At 32.0% G+C, this 20,075-nt stretch overlaps 3 protein-coding genes across 6 annotated transcripts; all 3 read right to left on the reverse strand.

Moving 5' to 3' along the window:
• Positions 1 to 140: 140 nt before the first annotated feature.
• On the reverse strand, positions 141 to 5,085 carry LOC149093521 (uncharacterized). 2 transcript variants are annotated; one of them, XM_089269578.1, is made up of 3 exons: positions 4,292 to 5,085; positions 2,247 to 4,099; positions 141 to 1,761 (listed from the first exon to the last, which is right to left on the reverse strand). In XM_089269578.1, the coding sequence occupies exons 1-2, from the start codon at positions 4,843 to 4,845 to the stop codon at positions 2,788 to 2,790; spliced, it is 1,866 nt and encodes a 621-aa protein (XP_089125704.1). In that variant the 5' UTR covers positions 4,846 to 5,085; the 3' UTR covers positions 141 to 1,761; positions 2,247 to 2,787. The 2 variants fall into 2 exon arrangements, with proteins under 2 accessions (XP_089125704.1, XP_089125703.1); XM_089269577.1 differs by having other exon boundaries at positions 2,247 to 5,084.
• A 734-nt stretch (positions 5,086 to 5,819) lies between these two features.
• On the reverse strand, positions 5,820 to 12,818 carry LOC107363116 (uncharacterized). 2 transcript variants are annotated; one of them, XM_089269579.1, is made up of 3 exons: positions 11,954 to 12,086; positions 6,863 to 11,840; positions 5,820 to 6,723 (listed from the first exon to the last, which is right to left on the reverse strand). In XM_089269579.1, exon 2 carries the CDS (start codon positions 11,717 to 11,719, stop codon positions 7,607 to 7,609), a length of 4,113 nt encoding a protein of 1,370 aa, XP_089125705.1. In that variant the 5' UTR covers positions 11,720 to 11,840; positions 11,954 to 12,086; the 3' UTR covers positions 5,820 to 6,723; positions 6,863 to 7,606. The 2 variants fall into 2 exon arrangements, with proteins under 2 accessions (XP_089125705.1, XP_015785772.2); XM_015930286.3 differs by having other exon boundaries at positions 6,863 to 12,818.
• A 901-nt stretch (positions 12,819 to 13,719) lies between these two features.
• On the reverse strand, positions 13,720 to 19,281 carry LOC107363115 (tyrosine-protein phosphatase non-receptor type 4). Of its 2 annotated transcripts, none has more exons than XM_015930284.3 (7): positions 19,109 to 19,281; positions 18,762 to 18,940; positions 18,570 to 18,660; positions 16,255 to 16,322; positions 15,718 to 16,145; positions 15,511 to 15,646; positions 13,720 to 15,446 (listed from the first exon to the last, which is right to left on the reverse strand). In XM_015930284.3, exons 1-7 carry the CDS (start codon positions 19,158 to 19,160, stop codon positions 15,354 to 15,356), a joined length of 1,047 nt encoding a protein of 348 aa, XP_015785770.2. In that variant the 5' UTR covers positions 19,161 to 19,281; the 3' UTR covers positions 13,720 to 15,353. The 2 variants fall into 2 exon arrangements, with proteins under 2 accessions (XP_015785770.2, XP_015785771.2); XM_015930285.3 differs by having other exon boundaries at positions 18,762 to 19,008.
• Between the last annotated feature and the right edge of the window lie 794 nt (positions 19,282 to 20,075).

Consider the following 20,075-nt stretch of genomic DNA (forward strand, 5'->3'; position numbering starts at 1 on the left):
ATACTTTTGTCAACCAGTTTATATGCACTTGAGAGGAATTGGAGTTTCATGTGACCAAACACAATTAAAATATAGACCAAACATTATACAATCAATGCAATTGTTCAATTCCCGACAGATGAAATTAAAATTGAAAAATATTATTTCATGGCTCTTTTTAGTAATGAAGAAAACTCCAAATCGTCGTTGATTACCGAACACTTGTTGTTCAACAGCATTAGTCAAACGCTTTCATTTCTGTCCCATGGTTTCAATGGACTGACAGTAATAACGATCATAATCAGTATCCAAAAAAAAATTTATATACAGGGTTTTGGATACGGAAAAATAACCATCGGCTAAATGGCTGTCCAAACATAATTGATTAATGTTTCACAGCATGACCTCGATCTTCGTAGATGCTTTCGTAAACGTTCGCTTTTTCCTTCGCATCAAATGAAGCGATGGTATTTCCATCTACAAAACAAAGTTGGTTGATAGATTTTTTGCATTCACTAGATTCTGATCGTAAATGGTACTGTAATAGGTTGAGGTCACTTGATTTTGTACTTGAGGCAATCATTTCTTCCACCATGTTGAGCATACCATCATAACAAGAATCGCACATGTGTATATCAAAGTGCATTCGATCTCGATTCGCACTATCTAATGTGATGAACAAATCATATCTCCTAATATTTGGATCATCTCCGTAACGAGGTTCCCATCGCGCCATTCTGTGAGTTTATGATCGTTACTAAAACTTAACCATTCAAAATTAAAAATGTCTTCAGTTATCTGACTATTCTAAAACTCTGGCCGAGTGAAATGAACTTCAATTGAACTCGAAATAAGTTCACTCCCTCCGTCAAGACACAATCGTATTATTGATATCTCTTGAGTAACATTCGAGGCTTTTTCATTCCAAATACTTCGCTTTATTAGAAGGTACAATTTATCGTCGAAATGAATATAATCCATCATTTTCCATTCTTTAATGAACTTCCAATCATCATCTTTAAGTCAAGGTAAGGAGTCAATGACTCGAACTGATTCATTTTCGACATCGAAATACAACAATTCAAGGTAATTCCATTTATGAGATGGTGGAGTTGACTATTGTCGGAACATGAAGAGCTTCACTATCACCAAGAGATATAATTTAATCACTTAATTCACCAGAATAATGCATTTTCTTTGATGGTCTTTTGAGCAATCATGATTTGAGGTTTGTTATCATGAACGAACATTAACCGATCTTTATCAACATTGACCGTTTCCCAATTGACGATGTTGTTGTCAACAGTTGTTGTTTCCCCAGCCACATAAATACCATAAGATGTTGTGTGATTTTCAGGATTAGTCAAGAAAACATTGTTCACAGTCTTGTACAGTAGTATGAAATTATATTGTGTTTCGGAGGTTTGAATGGATGTGAAGTCTGGATCATTAAGGCAAATGACAGGATTGTTATAAGATGGCAAATAGATATGATACAAATAACAAGATAAGAGTGAGACAACTGAATGGAATAAATTTTTTAATAAACTTTAGCACAATAAATGTAAATGAAATTGAAATACAGAAACACAAAACTAAATTAAACTGTTTAAGGACTCCACCATGTTGTTTGTTTCTCTACCAGACAATACCATGGATAGTAACTGATGAGCAATTACATCTTTGCAGACGCATAATAATTAAATACTTATCTTAATGATTGTATAAGTAATATTGTATTGTATTGTATAAACATTATAAACGTTAGCATAATGATTGTAACTGTTGATTTAAACAAAGAAAAAAAAATTAATTTTTAAAAGACAACATCATTCAATGGCAATTTGTTAATGGAAATATAAAAATTTTCAGGTTTGTTGAGTGATTTGATCACATACTTACAGATATATTAATAATATAATATTAATAATATAATAATTAAAGACCCATCCTAATGATCAAATGCATGTAAATACTAAACGTGTAATAAAATTTTCTGATTCATCATTAACTCACATTTGAAACATTTAGGTTTTCAAGAAATGAAATTAACTAATATCAGATAATTTCACTAAACTAACGAATGGTAACTCAATTCCTTGTATTGTAAGTTTAAGTAGGTTGCTACATAGTTCTGGTATAATCTGAATCTAGTTCACTTGAAATACGTTCTGTATTGTAATTAAATGAAAATCATCTGCAATTTTACATTACAATCAATTTTTAAGTCAAGGTAAAGAGTCAATAGATCAAACTAATTCACTTACCCATGAAAAAGAAACCATTCATGAGGTGTTTATTCGTCACCAAGAGATAGCTCATCAGAAAAATTCAGTTCCCTGGTTGTTTTTCGAACAATCTGAATTGAAAGTTTATTTCTTTGACAGATGTTTCATTGTTTCGTTTTATTGTGTTCATTAGAATCGTGCGCAATTCTGTGGATGTCTTATTTTCTGTATTTCCGTTTGTCCTTTATAAATTACGGCATTTTTAAAATATTCAAGACTCATTTCTATGTATTTCTTATATTTATTTCAATTTCAGGTCAATATTTAAACAAAAGACAAAAATATATCATGAATCCAAACCATTAATTTTGATAGTTTATCGTTTATTCATTAATCATACTGGAAGATTCAATTGTGTGAATGGTGGCTCATGGTCACTCAAACGTAATGATTAAATTTTAAAATAAATAAAAGTTTAAGTAGATTATGAAATGAATTCTAGTAGGTTATTCTGAGCGAAGCGGAGATCATGTTTGTCCAAATATTGGAAAATGCTGCAAATGTTTCTGATTCTTTTTGATCAACAAAATTCTCTGATTCTAGTTAATTTTTGCTTACCACACCTTTTGTAAGCTACAAATAAACACAAACAGAGAAACAAACATGAAAATAATGTAATAATTATTGATTTTGTTGACGTCGTTGGTGTAATAATTGTTGATGAACCATTACATTTATCAGACTTTGTTTTATAATCACTTTCGGGAACAATAATATGAACCATTCCAGTAGATACGGCACTAATCATTGTAACATCTGCAGTGTTGTAATCTATTAAGCTTATTTCAATATTGAAGTTACCCGGTTTCAATGAGTTCATAGAGCATTGGAAGTTGAGTCCGTTCAACATCCAATGCACTGTGATGTTTGTACAGTAATTATCTGGACCAGCTTGGATAGTCAAAGTTTCATCTGACATTCTTATCACAGATTCTGTATTAAGTTGAATGAATAAAGTTTGTTGTACAGATGAGTTGATTATTGTATTAGAGGAAAAGTATATGATTTTAAAGCAAAAGTTGACAGTCAGTGCAGTCTTGTCTTTAGGTTGATCATCATATTTGCACTTGGGAAGAGTGGGAGTTTCATGTGACCAAACACAATTAAAATAGTAACCATACATGATACAATCAATGCAACTGTTAAATTCCACACAAATTAAATTAAAGTTGAAAAATATTATTTCATGGCTCTTTTTAGCAATGAAAAAACCTCCAAATGGTCGCTGGTTAACGAAAAATTGTTGCTCAACATCAATATTCAAACGCTTCCACTTCTGCTCCATTACTTCAATAGACTGGCAGTAATAACGATCAAAATCAGGTGAAAAAAATCCACAATGAAAGCTAGTATACAAACCAGATTTAGATAAAGGGGTTTGTATATGCAAAAATAACCATCGGCTAAATGGATGTCCAAACATAATTGATTGATGTTTCACAGTATTACTTTGATTTTCGAGTTTTTTTCTGGAAAATTCCAAATAACTCACATCTAGTGTCGTTTTTTCCTTCACATCAAATGAAGGGATGGTATTTTCATCTGAAAAACAAAGTTGATTGATGGATTTTTTGCATTCACTAGATTCTGATCGTAAATGGTATTGTAATAGGTTGAGGTCACTTGATTTTGTACCTGCGGTTAACATTCTCTCCACTATGTCGAACACATCATCACCATGTCCATTGAACATTTCTGTATGAAAGTGCATTTGATCTCGATTCGGAGTATCTAATGTGATAAACAAATTATATCTTCCGTTTGGGTCATCTCCGTAACTAGGTTTCCTATCGCGCCAGTCTGCGACTCTATAACCATTACTAACACTTGTTCTGTAAATAAAAATGGCTTCAATTATCTGAATATTCTGAAACTCTGGTTGAGTGAAATGAACTTCAACTGCACTTGAAATAAGTTCCCTTCCTTTGTCAAGATACAATCGTATTATTGATATCTCTTGAGTAACATTTAGGGCTTTTTCATTCCAAATACTTCGCTTTATAAGAAGGTACAATTTATCGTACATATGAATATAATCCATCATTTTCCATTCTATAATGAACTTCCAATCATCCTTAAGCCAAGGTAAGGATCGAATTACAGAAACTGATCGATTTTTAACATCGAAATGCAATAATTCAATATAATTCCATGTATGAACTGGTTCAGTTAAATTTGGATTAAATATTGTTGGAACATGAAGAGCTTCATTGTCACCAAAAGCTATTATTGAATCACTCAATTCACCAGAATAATCCATTTTCTTGATCCTCTTTTGATCAATCAGAATTTGAGGTTTGTTATCATGGACGAACATTAACCGATATTTATCAACATTGACCACTTTCCAATTAAAGATATCAGACACATTAGCCACACTTCTTGGTATATCAACAGTTGTTGTTTCCCCAGCCACATAAATACCATAAGATGTTGTGTGATTTTCAGGATTGGTCAAGAAAACATTATTCACAGTCTTGTAGTATGAAATTATATTGTGTTTCGGTGGTTTGAATGGATGTGAAGTTTGGATCAGTAGAGTAAGGGACAGTATTGTTATAAGATGGCAGATAGACATGATACAAATAACAAGATAAGAGTGAGGCAACTGAATGAAATTAATTGTTTAATAAACTTTAACACAACAAATGTAAATTGAAATTGAAATACAGAAACACAAAATTAAATTCAACTGTTTAAGGACTCCACCATTCAATGACTTATTGGACTCAGCAACTTGTAAACAGTTCGTTGGTTTATTTAAAATTGAAATTCTTTGTTTTTCTATTCAGACAGTTCCATGGATCATAACTATTAACAGGATGATTTCCATTTAAGTCAATGGAATTAGCTAAATTAATTGATTAATTTTTGTTCACATCCGAATATTATCCATTAATAGTTGCTCATCAGGAAATAATAAAATTTTTCAGGTTCGCTGAGTCATTTAGAAACATAATTACAGATGTGTAATAATTAAAGACCCATCAGAATTGCAGTAATATTCCTTGTACTGTAAGTATTAAGTTATTAGTAGCTTGCCGCATTGTAATACTGAAAGATTTCATTGTGTTAATGGTGAATTTGAGCTTAACCAAAATGATATTCAGAAGATACTCCAGGACAAACAATATTGGGGCAAATTATTTACTCTTTGGGGTCATACCTAATTTTTATAAGTTTTATACCGTAGTCTTTTGCTGACTATTTCAAAATTGATCAAATTAATTGTTTCGATAAACTGGTGAGATGGCATTGTGCTCCATTGTGGAAAGTACATTGAATTGCAGATGTGCCAATTTATTAAAAGTGATCTAAGCTTTATTGCATTTCATGGATTTTATAAGGAATAAGTTTAAAAAACCTTCTTGATTATTATTGTATTCACTAGCCTAGTGAGCAATTCCGCGAATCTGCAACTGAATCTGAATGTCTTAGTTGCCTTACATCTATTTATCCTTTACAATACTCAAGACTCATTTCGATGTAACGACTTATTTTAATTTCAGGTCAACCTTTAAATACAAAGACAAAAATATAACATGAATCTAATTGTTATTTTTGATAGTTTATCGTTTATTTGTTAATGATACTGAAAGATTTCATTGTGTGAATGGTGAACTTGAAGCTCATGGTCAACCAAAGGTCATGATTAACCTTTAAATAAATAGAAGTTTAAGTAGATTATGAAATGTATTCCAGTGGTTCATTTAATTTGCACATGATTGATTAAGATATGACAAGACGGATTCAAGATAATTAAATGTCTAAAGTAAAGAGAGGATGAAGAGTGAGACAAAAGCAAAGACAGAAAATGAGAATAATCTGAGTCAATGTTTTTACATAGTAATAGTTGTCAATGTCATTGCTGTGTTTGCTTTTAATTGGTTTCTTGTTTCTTGATATTAAAAGGTACAATTTATTGTCGAAATGAATATAATCCATCATTTTCCATTCCTTAATGAACTGCCAATCGTCATCTTTGAGCCAAGGTAAGGAGTCAATAACTCGAACTGATTCATTTTTAATATCGAAAAACAACAATTCAATATAATTCCATTTATGAAGTGATGGAGTTAAAGGATCTTTGAATATTGTTGGAGCATGAAGAGCTCCATCGCCACCAAAAGGTATTATTGAATCACTTAATTCACCAGAATAATTCATTTTCTTGATTCTTTTTTGATTAATCATGATTTGAGGTATGTTATTATAGACGAACATTAATTGATCCTTACAATGACCACTTTCCAATTGACGATGTCGTACACATTAGCCACATCATTCGGTATATCAACAGTTGTTGTGTGATTTTCAGGTTTAGTTAGGAAAACATTGATCACAGTCTTGCAGTATGGAATCAAATTTTATTTGGGTGCTTTGAATGGATGTGAAGTTTTGATCAGTAAAGCAAGTGACAGGATTGTTATAAGATGGTAAATTGACATGGCGCAAACTACAAGATAAGAGTGAGACAACAGAATGAAATATTATTAATAAATATTTACAAAGAAACGCAAAAATAAATTTAACTGTTAAGGACAACATAATTCAATGACTTATTGGACTCAGCAATTCGTAGTAAATTTCCTTACCTCTGTTTCTACAAAATCAAAATTCTTTGTTTTTCTATCCAGACAATGCCATGGATCATAACTAATAACAGGATGCATTCTATATAAGTTGATGTAAACAGCTAAATTAATTGATTAATTTTCGTACACATCCGACTATTATCCATTTACAGTTGCTCATCAGGAAATTTAAAATTTACAGGTTTGACGAGTGATTTGATCACATGCTTACAGATATACAGTATAATAATCAAAAACTCATCCTAGTGGTAAAATGCATGTAAATAATAAGCGTATAATAAAATTTTCAGATTTATCATGAATTTCGATAAACAATTTCAAGATTTTCTCAAATAAATTCACGTTTCAAGAAATGAAATTTACTAATATCAGATAATTTCACTAAATTATTTGTCCATTACTGAATATGGGTTGGCTGGTTAATGAACTTGTTTAACCAATTATCATTTTCTTGGACTTTTTCTTGTTGTGAATGGGTTTAATGAAGTTATCTATTTGAAGATGGTCAATAGAAAAATTTTGTTATTCCAATGATGGAAAAACATGTGAATAGCTTGCAAATGAGCATTCTTATGTCTATGAGAAGATTGAGTTTGATCCAGATTTCATGAGATCGTGTACCTCCTTGTCAGAATAAGAATGGAAAATATGCTGTGATTGCATATAAAAATCTGAATTTAAAGACATCTAATGATTAACACGGTAATCTCTTTGCTTCTTTCTTTATTAACGGAATCTTAGATATTAAATCAATGAATTGTCTACATTTTTTGGCCCAGGTTGAAGATACCTGTGATATTTTGGTTTTTCAGATCGACATAAACAGTAAACACAAACCAATAAGATGATTATGAGGATACCAATGACGATCTGAATGTATAATGGTTCACTTGAAGTTCCTCTTAGATTTGGGATGAAATCAACAGTAGTTAGATTCACAGAAACAGGTTTTAAATTGAAGTCACCAACTCCAGAGTCAAGCATGAGATTGATTTTAAGAGTTTCATATGTATTAACCGTCATACGAAATGATCTTGCGTCGTACGATCTTTTACCAATTTTAAAACTAACATCTCTTCCTAATCGAAAAGGATAGATAGGACATGCTTTTGTTATACCAAATACTGTTATATTTTCGTTGAAACAGTATATGTAAAGCTCTTCTTTAGAGATTTTGACTTGAATATCAATTTTCTTGAGGTTTTCTACACAATTCCCAGTTTTCCAATAATCTTTTAAATCATTATTATTACTTTGAAAGCAATCATGATCATCCGGATTCAAAATTGTACTATCTGTGTTTTCTATATCATCTTGTTCAAAAGGACAGATCATTGAATCACGCCAAAACACATACTTAGGACCAACATAAGTTTTCGTACAATAGTGACTGCCGTTGTATTCATTTAGCCGAAAAGGGTCAGCTTTGTAGATGGTATTATTTTTATTAATGACAGCAGATTCAAATGTTAGTTTGAGTTTACGTGTTTCAGAACCAAAATTATCAAATTCACAATCAAAATTTCTAGCTAATTCGGATGGACAGGAATCTCCACATGGCAATGTAACATTAAACATCTTCAATAGATTTGAGTTTAACCTTTTCTTTTGAATATCTGGTTCTATCATGTCTAATTTTTGTTTGATTGCTGAGAGTTCCATCATTGTTTTTGAAGTAGTCAAAATACTAAGCGGAGAGTATTGGAAATATTTATTAAATCTTTGTTGCATGTTTTTCATCTCGTTTGCGATTTTTTGCTGATTTTCAGTTAAATTCTTTAGAGCTTCTACAATGACTTTATCATTTTTAAATTGATTGTCTAATTCAACCCAAATTTCATCAATTTCATCATTTTTCTGTATGTTAAAGTAATGATCGATAGCAGCTAAGGTTTGACTTATGACACCAATGATTGCAGAGACAGCAATAATCAGTTCCTTTACCACTTTAAAACTTCTCTTTTTTCTTAGTTTTGTTGGACAGAGTTTTTTCAAAGTTTCATAAACCATGTCTTCAGTAGTCTGCGTACAGACTTGATTAGTAATTTTTTGAAAATTTTCAAAGTCTGCAAGCCAATTGCCGTTGTCAGGAGCGGCTTGGTAGGCTGGAGCATAAACCTTGCTTGGTTCGTAGCCTGGAGGCAGTTCGTAGGCTGGTTCCGAAAAAGTATTTTGACTATTATCATTTTCGGCATAGGCATTGTCATTGACACCACGCACAGGAGCATATCCACGCACAGGCGGTTCGTATTTTGGAGCAGACGGCGGTTCGTAGTCTGGAGCAAACGGCGGCGGCACTGGGTAGGATGGAGCATGATGCGGTGGGTAGTCTTCAACCGAATAATCTTTTTTACTATTATCATTCATGGAATAGGCTTGAGACGAAGCATATGTGGGACTATCAGGTATATCTCTTTTATCTAATCTTATTTTCGGACAGGGTGACTTCATTGCAATAAAAATATGATGATGAATTTCGCCAATGATGGTTGGTTTTTCACTAGTTCTCCAAGTGATGAATGGTGCTTTTGTAAAGGCATTCAGCGTTGGTAAAATACCCAAAATTAACAAAAAACATAAAAGATTGATAACTTTAGCATGAGATGTTGAAAGCGCAATTCGTTGTTTATGGTCAACTAATGTTAATTCTGAATCGTTTTGACCGACTAGTTTCATCGAAATGTTACATGAAGTGTCATTTCTAATTCCAGAATATCGAGAGAAAGGTTGATCTATTTTGTTGACTAAACTTCTAGTGAAACATAAATAGAAACATAAAGATAATATAATAATCATTGATGTTGATGTAATGATTGTTAATAAATAATCATGGTCAATTTCTGGAAAAATAATATGCACCATTCCAGTAGATATAGCACTGATCATTTCAGCATCTGCAATCTTGTCATTCATCAAGTTTATTTCGGGATTGGATTTACCCGATTTCAATTGATTCACAGAGCATTGGATGTTATGATCGTTCATTGTGATGTTCGTACAATTATTATCTAGACCAGCATGGACAACCAGAGATTCTTTTGAATAGTCTATTTGTAGTGGTGTGCTAAATTGAATTGATAAAGTTTGTTGAACAGAAGAGTTGAATATTGAAGGGTAATAGCATGTGACTTTAAAGCAACTGTTGATAGTCAGTGCGGTCTTGTTAACAGGTCTATCATCATATATGCACTTATAGTGAAGCGGAATAGGAGAAGACCATACGCAATTAAAATACACACCAAACATGACACATTCAAAGCAATTGCGTATTGGTTTACAAAGGAAATTAAAATTGAAAAACCTGATTTCATGGCGCGCTTTAGTAATGAAAAAACCTCCAACTGGTCGCTGGTTAAGGAAAAATTTTTGCTGAACATCATTACTCAAAGCCTTCCACTCCCGGTTCAATGTATCAATATGCTCAAAGTCATAATACCTATTTCCACTTGAAGTCAATTTAGATTTAGATACAGAACTGTAAGAAAAACCTAAATCAAGTAGTTTAAAGGTGGCTTCAGTTATCTGACTATTCTGAAATTCTGGGTTAGAATGCTGAACTTCAACTGCACTTGAAATAAGTTCACTTCCTTGGTTGATACACAATTGAATTATTGATATCTCTTGAGTAACATTTGCACCCTTTTCATTCCATATACTTCGATTTATTAGAAGGGACAATTTAATGTCGAAATGAATATAATCAGCCATCTTCCATTTCTTAATCAACTTGCAATCGTCATCTTTAAGCCAAAATAAAAATCGAATCACTGAAACTTTTGCACTTTTAACACCAAAATACAACAATTCAAGATAATTCCATTGGTAAGATGGTTCAGTTAATTCTGGATTGAATATTGATGGAAAATGAAAAGCTTCATTATCACCAAAAGGTATTATTGAATCACTTAATTCACCAGAAAATTCCATATCTTCGATAGTCTTTTGATCGATCACAATTCGTGGTTTGTTATCATAGTCATTGAGTCCGTTCAACATCAAATGCTCTGTGATGTTTGTACAGTAATTATCTGAACCAGCTTGGATAGTCAGAGTTTTATCTGACTCCCTTATATATGGATCTGTATCAAGTTGAATGGATGAAGTTTGTTGTACAGATGAGTTGATTATTGTACTAGAGGAAAAGTGTCTGATTTTAAAGCAATGGTTGACAGTCAGTGCAGTTTTGTCTTTAGGTTGATCATCATATTTGCACTTGGGAAGAGTGGGAGTTTCATGTGACCAAACACAATTAAAATAGTAACCATACATGATACAATCAATGCAACTGTTAAATTCCACACAAATTAAATTAAAGTTGAAAAATATTATTTCATGGCTCTTTTTAGCAATGAAAAAACCTCCAAATGGTCGCTGGTTAACGAAAAATTGTTGCTCAACATCAATATTCAAACGCTTCCATTTCTGCTCCATTACTTCAATAGACTGGCAGTAATAACGATCAAAATCAGGTGAAAAAAATCCACAATGAAAGCTAGTATACAAACCAGATTTAGATAAAGGGGTTTGTATATGCAAAAATAACCATCGGCTAAATGGATGTCCAAACATAATTGATTGATGTTTCACAGTATTACTTTGATTTTCGAGTTTTTTTCTGGAAAATTCCAAATAACTCACATCTAGTGTCGTTTTTTCCTTCACATCAAATGAAGGGATGGTATTTTCATCTGAAAAACAAAGTTGATTGATGGATTTTTTGCATTCACTAGATTCTGATCGTAAATGGTATTGTAATAGGTTGAGGTCACTTGATTTTGTACCTGCGGTAAACATTCTCTCCACTATGTCGAACACATCATCACCATGGCCATTGAACATTTCTGTATGAAAGTGCATTTGATCTCGATTCGGAGTATCTAATGTGATAAACAAATTATATCTTCCGTTTGGGTCATCTCCGTAACTAGGTTTCCTATCGTGCCAGTCTGCGACTCTATAACCATTACTAACACTTGTTCTGTAAATAGAAATGGCTTCAATTATCTGAATATTCTGAAACTCTGGTTGAGTGAAATGAACTTCAACTGCACTTGAAATAAGTTCCCTTCCTTTGTCAAGACACAATCGTACCATTGATACATCTTGAGTAAATTTTTCAGCCTTTTCGTTCCAAATACTTCGCTTGATTAGAAGGTACAATTTATCGTCGAAATGAATATAATCCATCATTTTCCATTCTATAATGAACTTCCAATCGTCATTTCTATGCCAAGGTAAGGATCGAATTACTGAAACTTTTTCACTTTTAACATCGAAATACAATAATTCAAGATAATTCCATTTATAAGATGGCTCAGTTAATTCTGGATTGAATATGGATGGAGCATGAAGAACTTCATTATCACCAAAAGCTATTGTTGAATCACTTAATTCACCAGAATATTCAATTCCCCTGAAAGACTTTTGATCAATCATGATTTGTGGTTTGTTATCATGGACGAACTGTAATCGATCTTTATCAACATTGATCACTTTCCAATTGAGGATGTCATACACATTAGCCACACTACTTGGTATACCAATTGTTATTGTTTCACCAGCCACATAAATACCATAAGATGTTGTGTGATTGTCAGGATTAGTCAAGAAAACATTATTCACAGTCTTGTAGTATGAAATTATATTGTGTTTCGGTGGTTTGAATGGATGTGAAGTTTGGATCATTAAGACAAGGGACAGGATTGTTATAAGATGGCAGATAGACATGATACAAATAACAAGATAAGAGTGAGGCAACTGAATGAAATTAATTGTTTAATAAACTTTAACACAACAAATGTAAATTGAAATTGAAATAGAAACACAAAATTAAATTCAACTGTTTAAGGACACCACCATTCAATGACTTATTGGACTCAGCAACTTGTAAACTGTTCCTCACCTTTGTATATTTAAATTGAAATTCTTTGTTTTTCTATCCAGACAATTCCATGGATCATAATTATTAACAGGATGAAATCCATTTAAGTCAATAGAATTAGCTAAATTAATTGATTAATTTCCGTTTACATCCGAATATTATCCATTTACATCCTAATGATAAAATGCATGTAAATACATGTAATAAGCATATAATAAAATTTTCTGATTCATCATTAACTCACAATTGAAATATTAACTTTTTCAAAAAATGAAATTAACTAATATCAGATAATTTTACTAAATTAACGAATTGGGTTGCTACATAGTTCGGGTAAAATATGAATCTAGTTTCACCTGAAATACTTTCTGTATTGTAATTAAATGAAAATCATCGGCCATTTTACATTCCAATCAATTTTTAAGCCAAGGTAAAGAGCCAATAGATCGAACTTATTCACTTTAAACATTAAAAAGAAACCATTCAATATACAATTGTATATACCATACATAACATACATGTATATGTATATATTATTAATAGTTGCATTTATGAGTTGCTTATTCGTCACCAAGAGATAGCTGATCAGAAAAATTCAGTTCTCTGGTTGTTTTTCAAACAATCTGAATTTGACATTTGTTTCATTGACAAATGTTTCATTGTTTCGTTTTGTGTTCACTAGAATCGTGCGCAATTCTGTGGATGTCTTATTTTCTGTATTTCCATTTGTCCTTCATAAATTACGGCATTTCTAAAATATTCAAGACTCATTTCTGTGTATTCCTTATATTTATTTTGATTTCAGGTCAATATTTAAACAAAAGACAAAAATATATCATGAATCCAAACCATTAATTTTGCTAGTTCATCGTTTATTCATAAATGATACTTGAAGATTTCATTGTGTGAATGGTGAACTTGAAGCTCATGGTCAATCAAAGTTCATGATTAACCTTTAAATAAATAGAAGTTTAAGTAGATTATGAAATGTATTCCAGTGGTTCATTTAATTTGCACATGATTGATTAAGATATGACAAGACGGATCCAAGATAATTAAATGTCTAAAGTAAAGAGAGGATGAAGAGTGAGACAAAAGTAAAGACAGAAAATGAGAATAATCTGAGTCAATGTTTTTACATAGTAATAGTTGTCAATGTCATTGCTGTGTTTGCTTTTAATTGGTTTCTTGTTTCCTCGAAGATGCAATCAGGATAAGTATAAATATTATTATTATCCATCATATAGTTGCATTATTATCCATCTCATGCAGTTGACGATATTTGCTTTTCATTGAATATCAAAACTTCGAGGGAAAACGTGCGAAAAGAGTTGAAGGAAGAGATTGAATGTTACATATTGATTGGTCCTGTTTAATGAAAAACAGGGAAAAGGCATTTACTGACTATTTTGACGGGACTGACTGAACGCAAAGAAATCTTTTGTTCAGTTGAACTGATAATAACTCTGGACAGAAAGAATAGAATGACTTAAGAATGTTTCTTCTCTGGCTAATTATTGATTGGATCTTGTGTAAAAATATTTGCGACTGAAATGTTATTTCTTCTGGTTTCGTTGTTTGTCGGAAATGTTGGCAGATGAAAATTGGGTTTACCAAAATTTTGTTGATAAGTTTAAATTGGCTTTTGAACAATTCATGGTCTTTATATCGCAGTTGATCACGAAGATGAATAAGCAGCCTTGGTTACCATTAGGGTTCAGAAAAGTTCCTTTCAAGTGAAGATTTCTTTATCCGTTTGTGTAAATTTTTGGATCCTCTCTTGTCTCTCAATGAAGATGAGTTGAAAATTTACAGGCGTTTGATGTGTTTCATATATGCACGTAATGTGTATGTATAGTTTTATATGTTGTATGTAAAGTTGAAAGTAACCATCAAAAATAAATCATTGACTAGCATAACTGATTAATAGGTTTTCGTACTTTGTTTTTGTGATTTTCATCAATTTAGAAGTTATTAATGTCCAAGTTTCAAGTATTTACACCATGGAACGGTTTTTATTGCAACAATGGATATCGATGTAAGCTCCAAGTCAAGTTTGTTAATTGGCAAAAGGTTAAGGCAAAAAAGAGATGATCATCATCAATTTTCATCGGCTTCATGGTCCTTGATTGTCATCAGTCAATGTGAGAATAAATGGCAAAAAGATGATAAAGTCGAGCAAGATGTGAAATAAAAACAAGTGTTTTGGGTAAAGTTGAAAAAGCCCGGTATTCGCAGTGTTCAAAAATGATTTTTCTTGATTCACATTTTGCCACAATTATTCGTCCATTACTGATTATGGGTTGGTGGGTGGATGAACCTTGTTAGACAAAGTCTCGTTTTCTTGGACTTTTCCATGTTGTGAATGGGTTTAATGAAGTTATCCTCTTTGAAGATGGTCAATGGAGAAATTTCAATGATACATCCTCAAAGAAAAAAAACATGTGAATAGCTTGCAACTGGGCCTTCTTGTGTCTATGAGAAGATTGAGTTTGATCCAGATTCCATGAGAGTGCACCAAAGTATTTTGCAGTTCTTTGATTTTGAGCATCGAATCAATTAATGTATGGTTACAGAAATGGGTATAATCATGCTTGTATACAAGTTAATTTATTGCTTTTCAGTATCGATCGGGACCAAAGGTTTTACAATCTCTTCTTTGTATACTTTATCTATCGCCTCTAAAACAAAGCGAAATTGATTCTGAAATAAAACAGAAAACAAAGAATTAAAATTTTATCCTTTCATATTTATCTTAAAATCTTACCGAAGTTTGAATAAGCATAGCTCTTTGATCTCTCATGGCTTTTAAAATTTCCAGAGGATAAATTGGTTCATTAGCTTCTATAAGGCACATTGCTGTTTCCATTAAAATGAGTACTCCAGTTCGACCAATACCAGCACTAGAAATTATTAAACAAGATATTAGATAAGTTGACAATTGAAACCAATACAATGGCGAGGTTAAACTTACCTGCAATGAACTATAATAGGATCAGTGAAAGAAGATCTATGTTTTCTAACTTGACCAATAAGATTAAGAAATTCGGTGGCATCATCAGGTACTCCATGATCAGGCCAAGCAAGATACTGAAATTGCACAATGTCCCTTTCTTCAGATGTTTCTAGATTGGTTAATTTTAAATGCCTTTCAACCATGGACGCATTTCCACTTTCGTATGAACTAAAAATTTTCAAATGATCGCCGTACTTTTCCGATTCTTCCACATTCGGCCAGTACTTATGACATTTAGATCTACCCCGTTCAATTAAAGGTGTAACCATAACAATTAGTCTACAACCTTGTTCCCAAACCATTTGCCAAAATTCCTCACAAGTACTTGAAAGTGGACCTTGAGTAGCAATATATTTATTAACTATACCAGATCCTGGTATTTCCATCTGCAGGGTAGAAAAGAGAAGAAAAATAAAAAAAACAGAAAATTAGTAATTACAGTGAATACATTTAATAACATTGCAACAATTTACGAAATTAAAAATTTCTACTCACATTAACAAAACTAGCATTAACATAATCTCCTGAGATGCACTTTTTCAAGACAACCCGAGTTGAATCATCTGTAAATGGTACAAAATAAAGGTAAAAATTGTTTGGTTAATTATAAATTGGACCACATTCATTTACTATGATGATTAGAAATCAATTCAGAGCAATCAGGTATGATTACAAGATATATCAAGGTACCTTCAAGATTACTGTCAAAAATGCATTATAAAAATGAGATTAGTTGCAACTTGTGACAATTAAATTATACTTGTTACAAACATCACGCCGAGATGAAGTAAATGGTGTAAAGTGAAGTAAATTGCTAGTGATGAAATCAAGAACGATAATAAATATAACGAAACAAGACCTCAAGTCATCAACATCCTCTAATCAAAGTGATAACCTTACATCGTCGCAATTAAGAGTCGATAATCAACAAGTAGTATAAAGCAAAAATGATAATGCCAATGATAACAAATGTAGAGAATCAAGTTAGAGCTAAATACAAGGTTCGCTTCAAAAGCAAGCTTTTAGGCAACATCGCAATATTTGAAGTTGATTTGAATTTTCAATGTAAATCCAATGCAATCATTTGAACCAAATAAATATTACATGAACAAGGAGACATGGAAAAAAATATATCAATAAGCAAATTTGTCTAACAATGATCTTGACAAGTTGATTTGAAAAAAGTACACAAAATGATATAACAGTAACCATGACATCGATAATTGTCACTGATATTATAATATAAAATATCATAAGCTACAGAGAAATGAAATGAAAGAAAAGAAAAGTGAAAATGATAACAAAAGTACCTATGAGTGTATAACATTAATATGTTAGTGAGACAAGGTAAGTTTGCTCGTTAGACAAGGTAAAATGATTCAAATCTTACTTGGCTAAATGAAAGGCTAGAGAGAGAAAGAGGAAGAGGGATGAAATTGCCATTGATGATCGAGGTTACATGATTTGCTGAATAAGAATGAAAATGTAAAAGTAAGTTAAAAAAAAATTATGCTCAAGGACTAACACTAACCATGGAGTTAGTCATATAACTTCATGTTGAAAATGAGCAACAAAAACAACAAAAAAAACTGTGAATATTATTCACGTGGTTTCTCAATGAAAACAGTGAAAGTCAACACAAATTTCATGATGCAAGATGAATATGAAAATGATGGTAAAATTGGTTTGTAGTTAAAGAGGCAAAGGAATGGTTGTTGGCTGATTGGATGAGCGTCATTTGGTGAAACACAAGACATTAATTAAAACAATTAATCATGACCAATCAAGTGAAATACGTTTCCATTTCAAGCATCTTTGAAATAAGACGTTTTCTAGGTCTGTGTTTACTAGTCAAAGGGTGGCATGAAGAGGAGGAAAGAAGAGAAAGGAGATTTTCCATGATACCGGTGATTCTTTGCTGTTTTTTTCAAGGACTAATTGAATTGAATCATATTGCAGTTAATTTGATAAAATGGTTAATACAATGGCAAGTCGGAAGTGTGGGCCTCAGTGCTGATGAATACCTCAAGGGAAACTAGTTTCGTTGGTAACAGTCTTTATAATGAAATGCTGGGAAAAGGTTCAGAATAGTTTCATTTTATCATTTCTCTCTGTTTCGTCTCACTTTTTCTTGCTTCTTCTTCATATTCACTTGGAAAAAGTCAGATTAATCAATCTTTTCCTATCATTTGCTGATAAGCTTTAATCACCTGGTTATTTCAGGACAGCCGATTAAGTAGGTATTTCCTGTGATGAAAGCTAATTTAGCTTTGTTTTAAGAGATTAATAGCTAATCATTGCTGTGGCTTGTCAATAAAAGCATGATTGGTATGAATTAAAGAGGCAAATTGATTGACAGTTATTTAAATTACTTCAAAATGTAAATAAATTGAAGAGGTTTTTCAACAGGTAATGATGTTGAAGATCAATTTTTGATTTGAATAAATTTTAAATCAAAATTTGACTAAACTTTATCAAGAAGAAATGGCTAGAGATTGTTCAACTCAAGAAGTTTGTTTGCACGCAATAATTGAGACAAAACTACTTGATAGCCTGATTGTAAATTGAAAGGCATCACAATAAGATATGTTGATAACGAAGCAAAAAGTGAGGCAATAAAATTGATCCGTAATGGCAACAGGATTCTATAGCTTTCTTGAGGTAATTTCATGATGCATCATAAGTGGCAAGTATTAATGAAGTGATCCTAAAACTCTGTTTATGGACTTAATATTATCGGTTAATTGATGCTATAAATGGTCCTTAAATTGCCTTGCTTGGTATTTCAATGGTTACGATGGTCAACTTACAAGGTGATATATCTCTGTAGCGATTTTTATAAAGATTGTCAGGTAAACGGGCAATGGTCATTCCCTCTCCTGGCTTTTTACGATAGAGTTGCTGTTGAAAGTGGAAACATTACAAAGAAAGATTAATTAAGATTGCAGGAAAATGGATAAAGGTTGGAAAATGGAATTTTTAACAATTTCAAAGTTACTCACCTCAAATTGAAATATCATGTCTCCAGATTCTAGGCCTTCTCTAAGTAACATAATGGATTCTAAAAGTCGATCACATTTTGTTTTTGATCTGGATGGAGGTGAAGCATCAACGGGAATATATTGAAACGGTGGTTCCTCGTCATCATGACCGTCCTCATTTGCAATATCACTTGAATAGACTGCAAGAGTACGGTGAGAATGGAGAAAATCAAACATTTTGACAGAAGGATTTTTAAGAATTGAGATGCTGAGATTGGTGAAAAGGATGAAAAGAAATGAGAAAATCAAGAAAAGGAGAGAAGAAGGTAGAAACACAGAGAAGGAAATAAGAAAATAAAATCACATACAGTTATGTTTTCTGATAAACAAACCCATACAGCAGCATTTGCCGAAAATCATCAACAGAAGTAAAAATCGATAGACAAAATTTTAGTCAACAGACATTTAAAAAGTATAAATTAGATAAAAGATGAAACTTTCATCATGAAACTACTAAAGATAAGACCATGTGAAAATGGAAGAAGAGAAATGAGTAAAGGAAGAGAGAGAGAGAGCAATTGAATACATTTGCTAAACGAAAGTTTTCTTTTGGTGACAGAAGATGGCGCGAGAAAGAGACTCTTTCTTTTTACTTTCTTCACAAATTTTTTACCTTCTTTTTCTCTTTCATTTCTCTTTCTTTTCATCATTTTCAATTAAATTCAAACAATTACACTTTTCCCTCGAGTTTTTTGTTTTTTTTTGTTACACTGCCATCTAAATGAACTACAATCTGAAATTTTACATTTAAAACAATTAGCTTACTCTAATGACTCTCCTTATGGGGAAAAGGATAGAGAGGGGAATAAGTGGGGCAAGGGGAGTCATTAAAGTTGTTAATTGTTTTAATTGTAAAATTTGTGATTTCCCCCTCTAGTTACTCTAGATGGCAGCATAGCAAAAAACTAGAGGGAAAAGTGTATCAACATTAGAAAAGGCTTTTTTGACTGCTTTTCAATCTATTAAAGTGTCAAATAAATTTTCCGGTTGGATATGAAGTGTAGTTCAGGATTGACTGAAATTTTGGTGAATTAGGGACAGGCTTTTTTCAACACTTTATTCAGCCCTTTAAAAGTGGATTTTCCACCACTTTTTTACCGTCTTTTCACCATCTTGTCAACCACGACATCCACCAAATCAATCAAATCAAACATCAGCACTTTTTAAAAAGACTTTTCTCAACAAAATTGTCAACCACTTTTTTACACACATTTTTGGGATATGATGGCGATTAATAGAGGATGTGTTAGATTGTGTAAAAGTGGTCAACAATTT

The sequence above is a fragment of the Tetranychus urticae genome, chromosome 3 (genome assembly GCF_039701765.1).
Source record: "Tetranychus urticae isolate SD_2017Ah chromosome 3, NJAU_TeUrti_SD_1.0, whole genome shotgun sequence".
NCBI classification, from domain to species: domain Eukaryota; kingdom Metazoa; phylum Arthropoda; class Arachnida; order Trombidiformes; family Tetranychidae; genus Tetranychus; species Tetranychus urticae.

What these genes read in the sequence shown, in the direction of transcription:
- LOC149093521 (XM_089269577.1), bottom strand. Translation starts at nt 4,845, where the DNA reads ATGTCTATCTGCCATCTTATAACAATACTGTCCCTTACTCTACTGATC.
- LOC107363116 (XM_015930286.3), bottom strand. Translation starts at nt 12,589, where the DNA reads ATGTCTATCTGCCATCTTATAACAATCCTGTCCCTTGTCTTAATGATC.
- LOC107363115 (XM_015930284.3), bottom strand. Translation starts at nt 19,160, where the DNA reads ATGATTTTCGGCAAATGCTGCTGTATGGGTTTGTTTATCAGAAAACAT. An exon ending in ACATGATATTTCAATTTGAG is followed by an intron (nt 18,661 to 18,761) that starts GTGAGTAACTTT and finishes CACTTTCAACAG; the next exon opens with CAACTCTATCGTAAAAAGCC. An exon ending in CTATGCTTATTCAAACTTCG is followed by an intron (nt 15,447 to 15,510) that starts GTAAGATTTTAA and finishes GTTTTATTTCAG; the next exon opens with AATCAATTTCGCTTTGTTTT.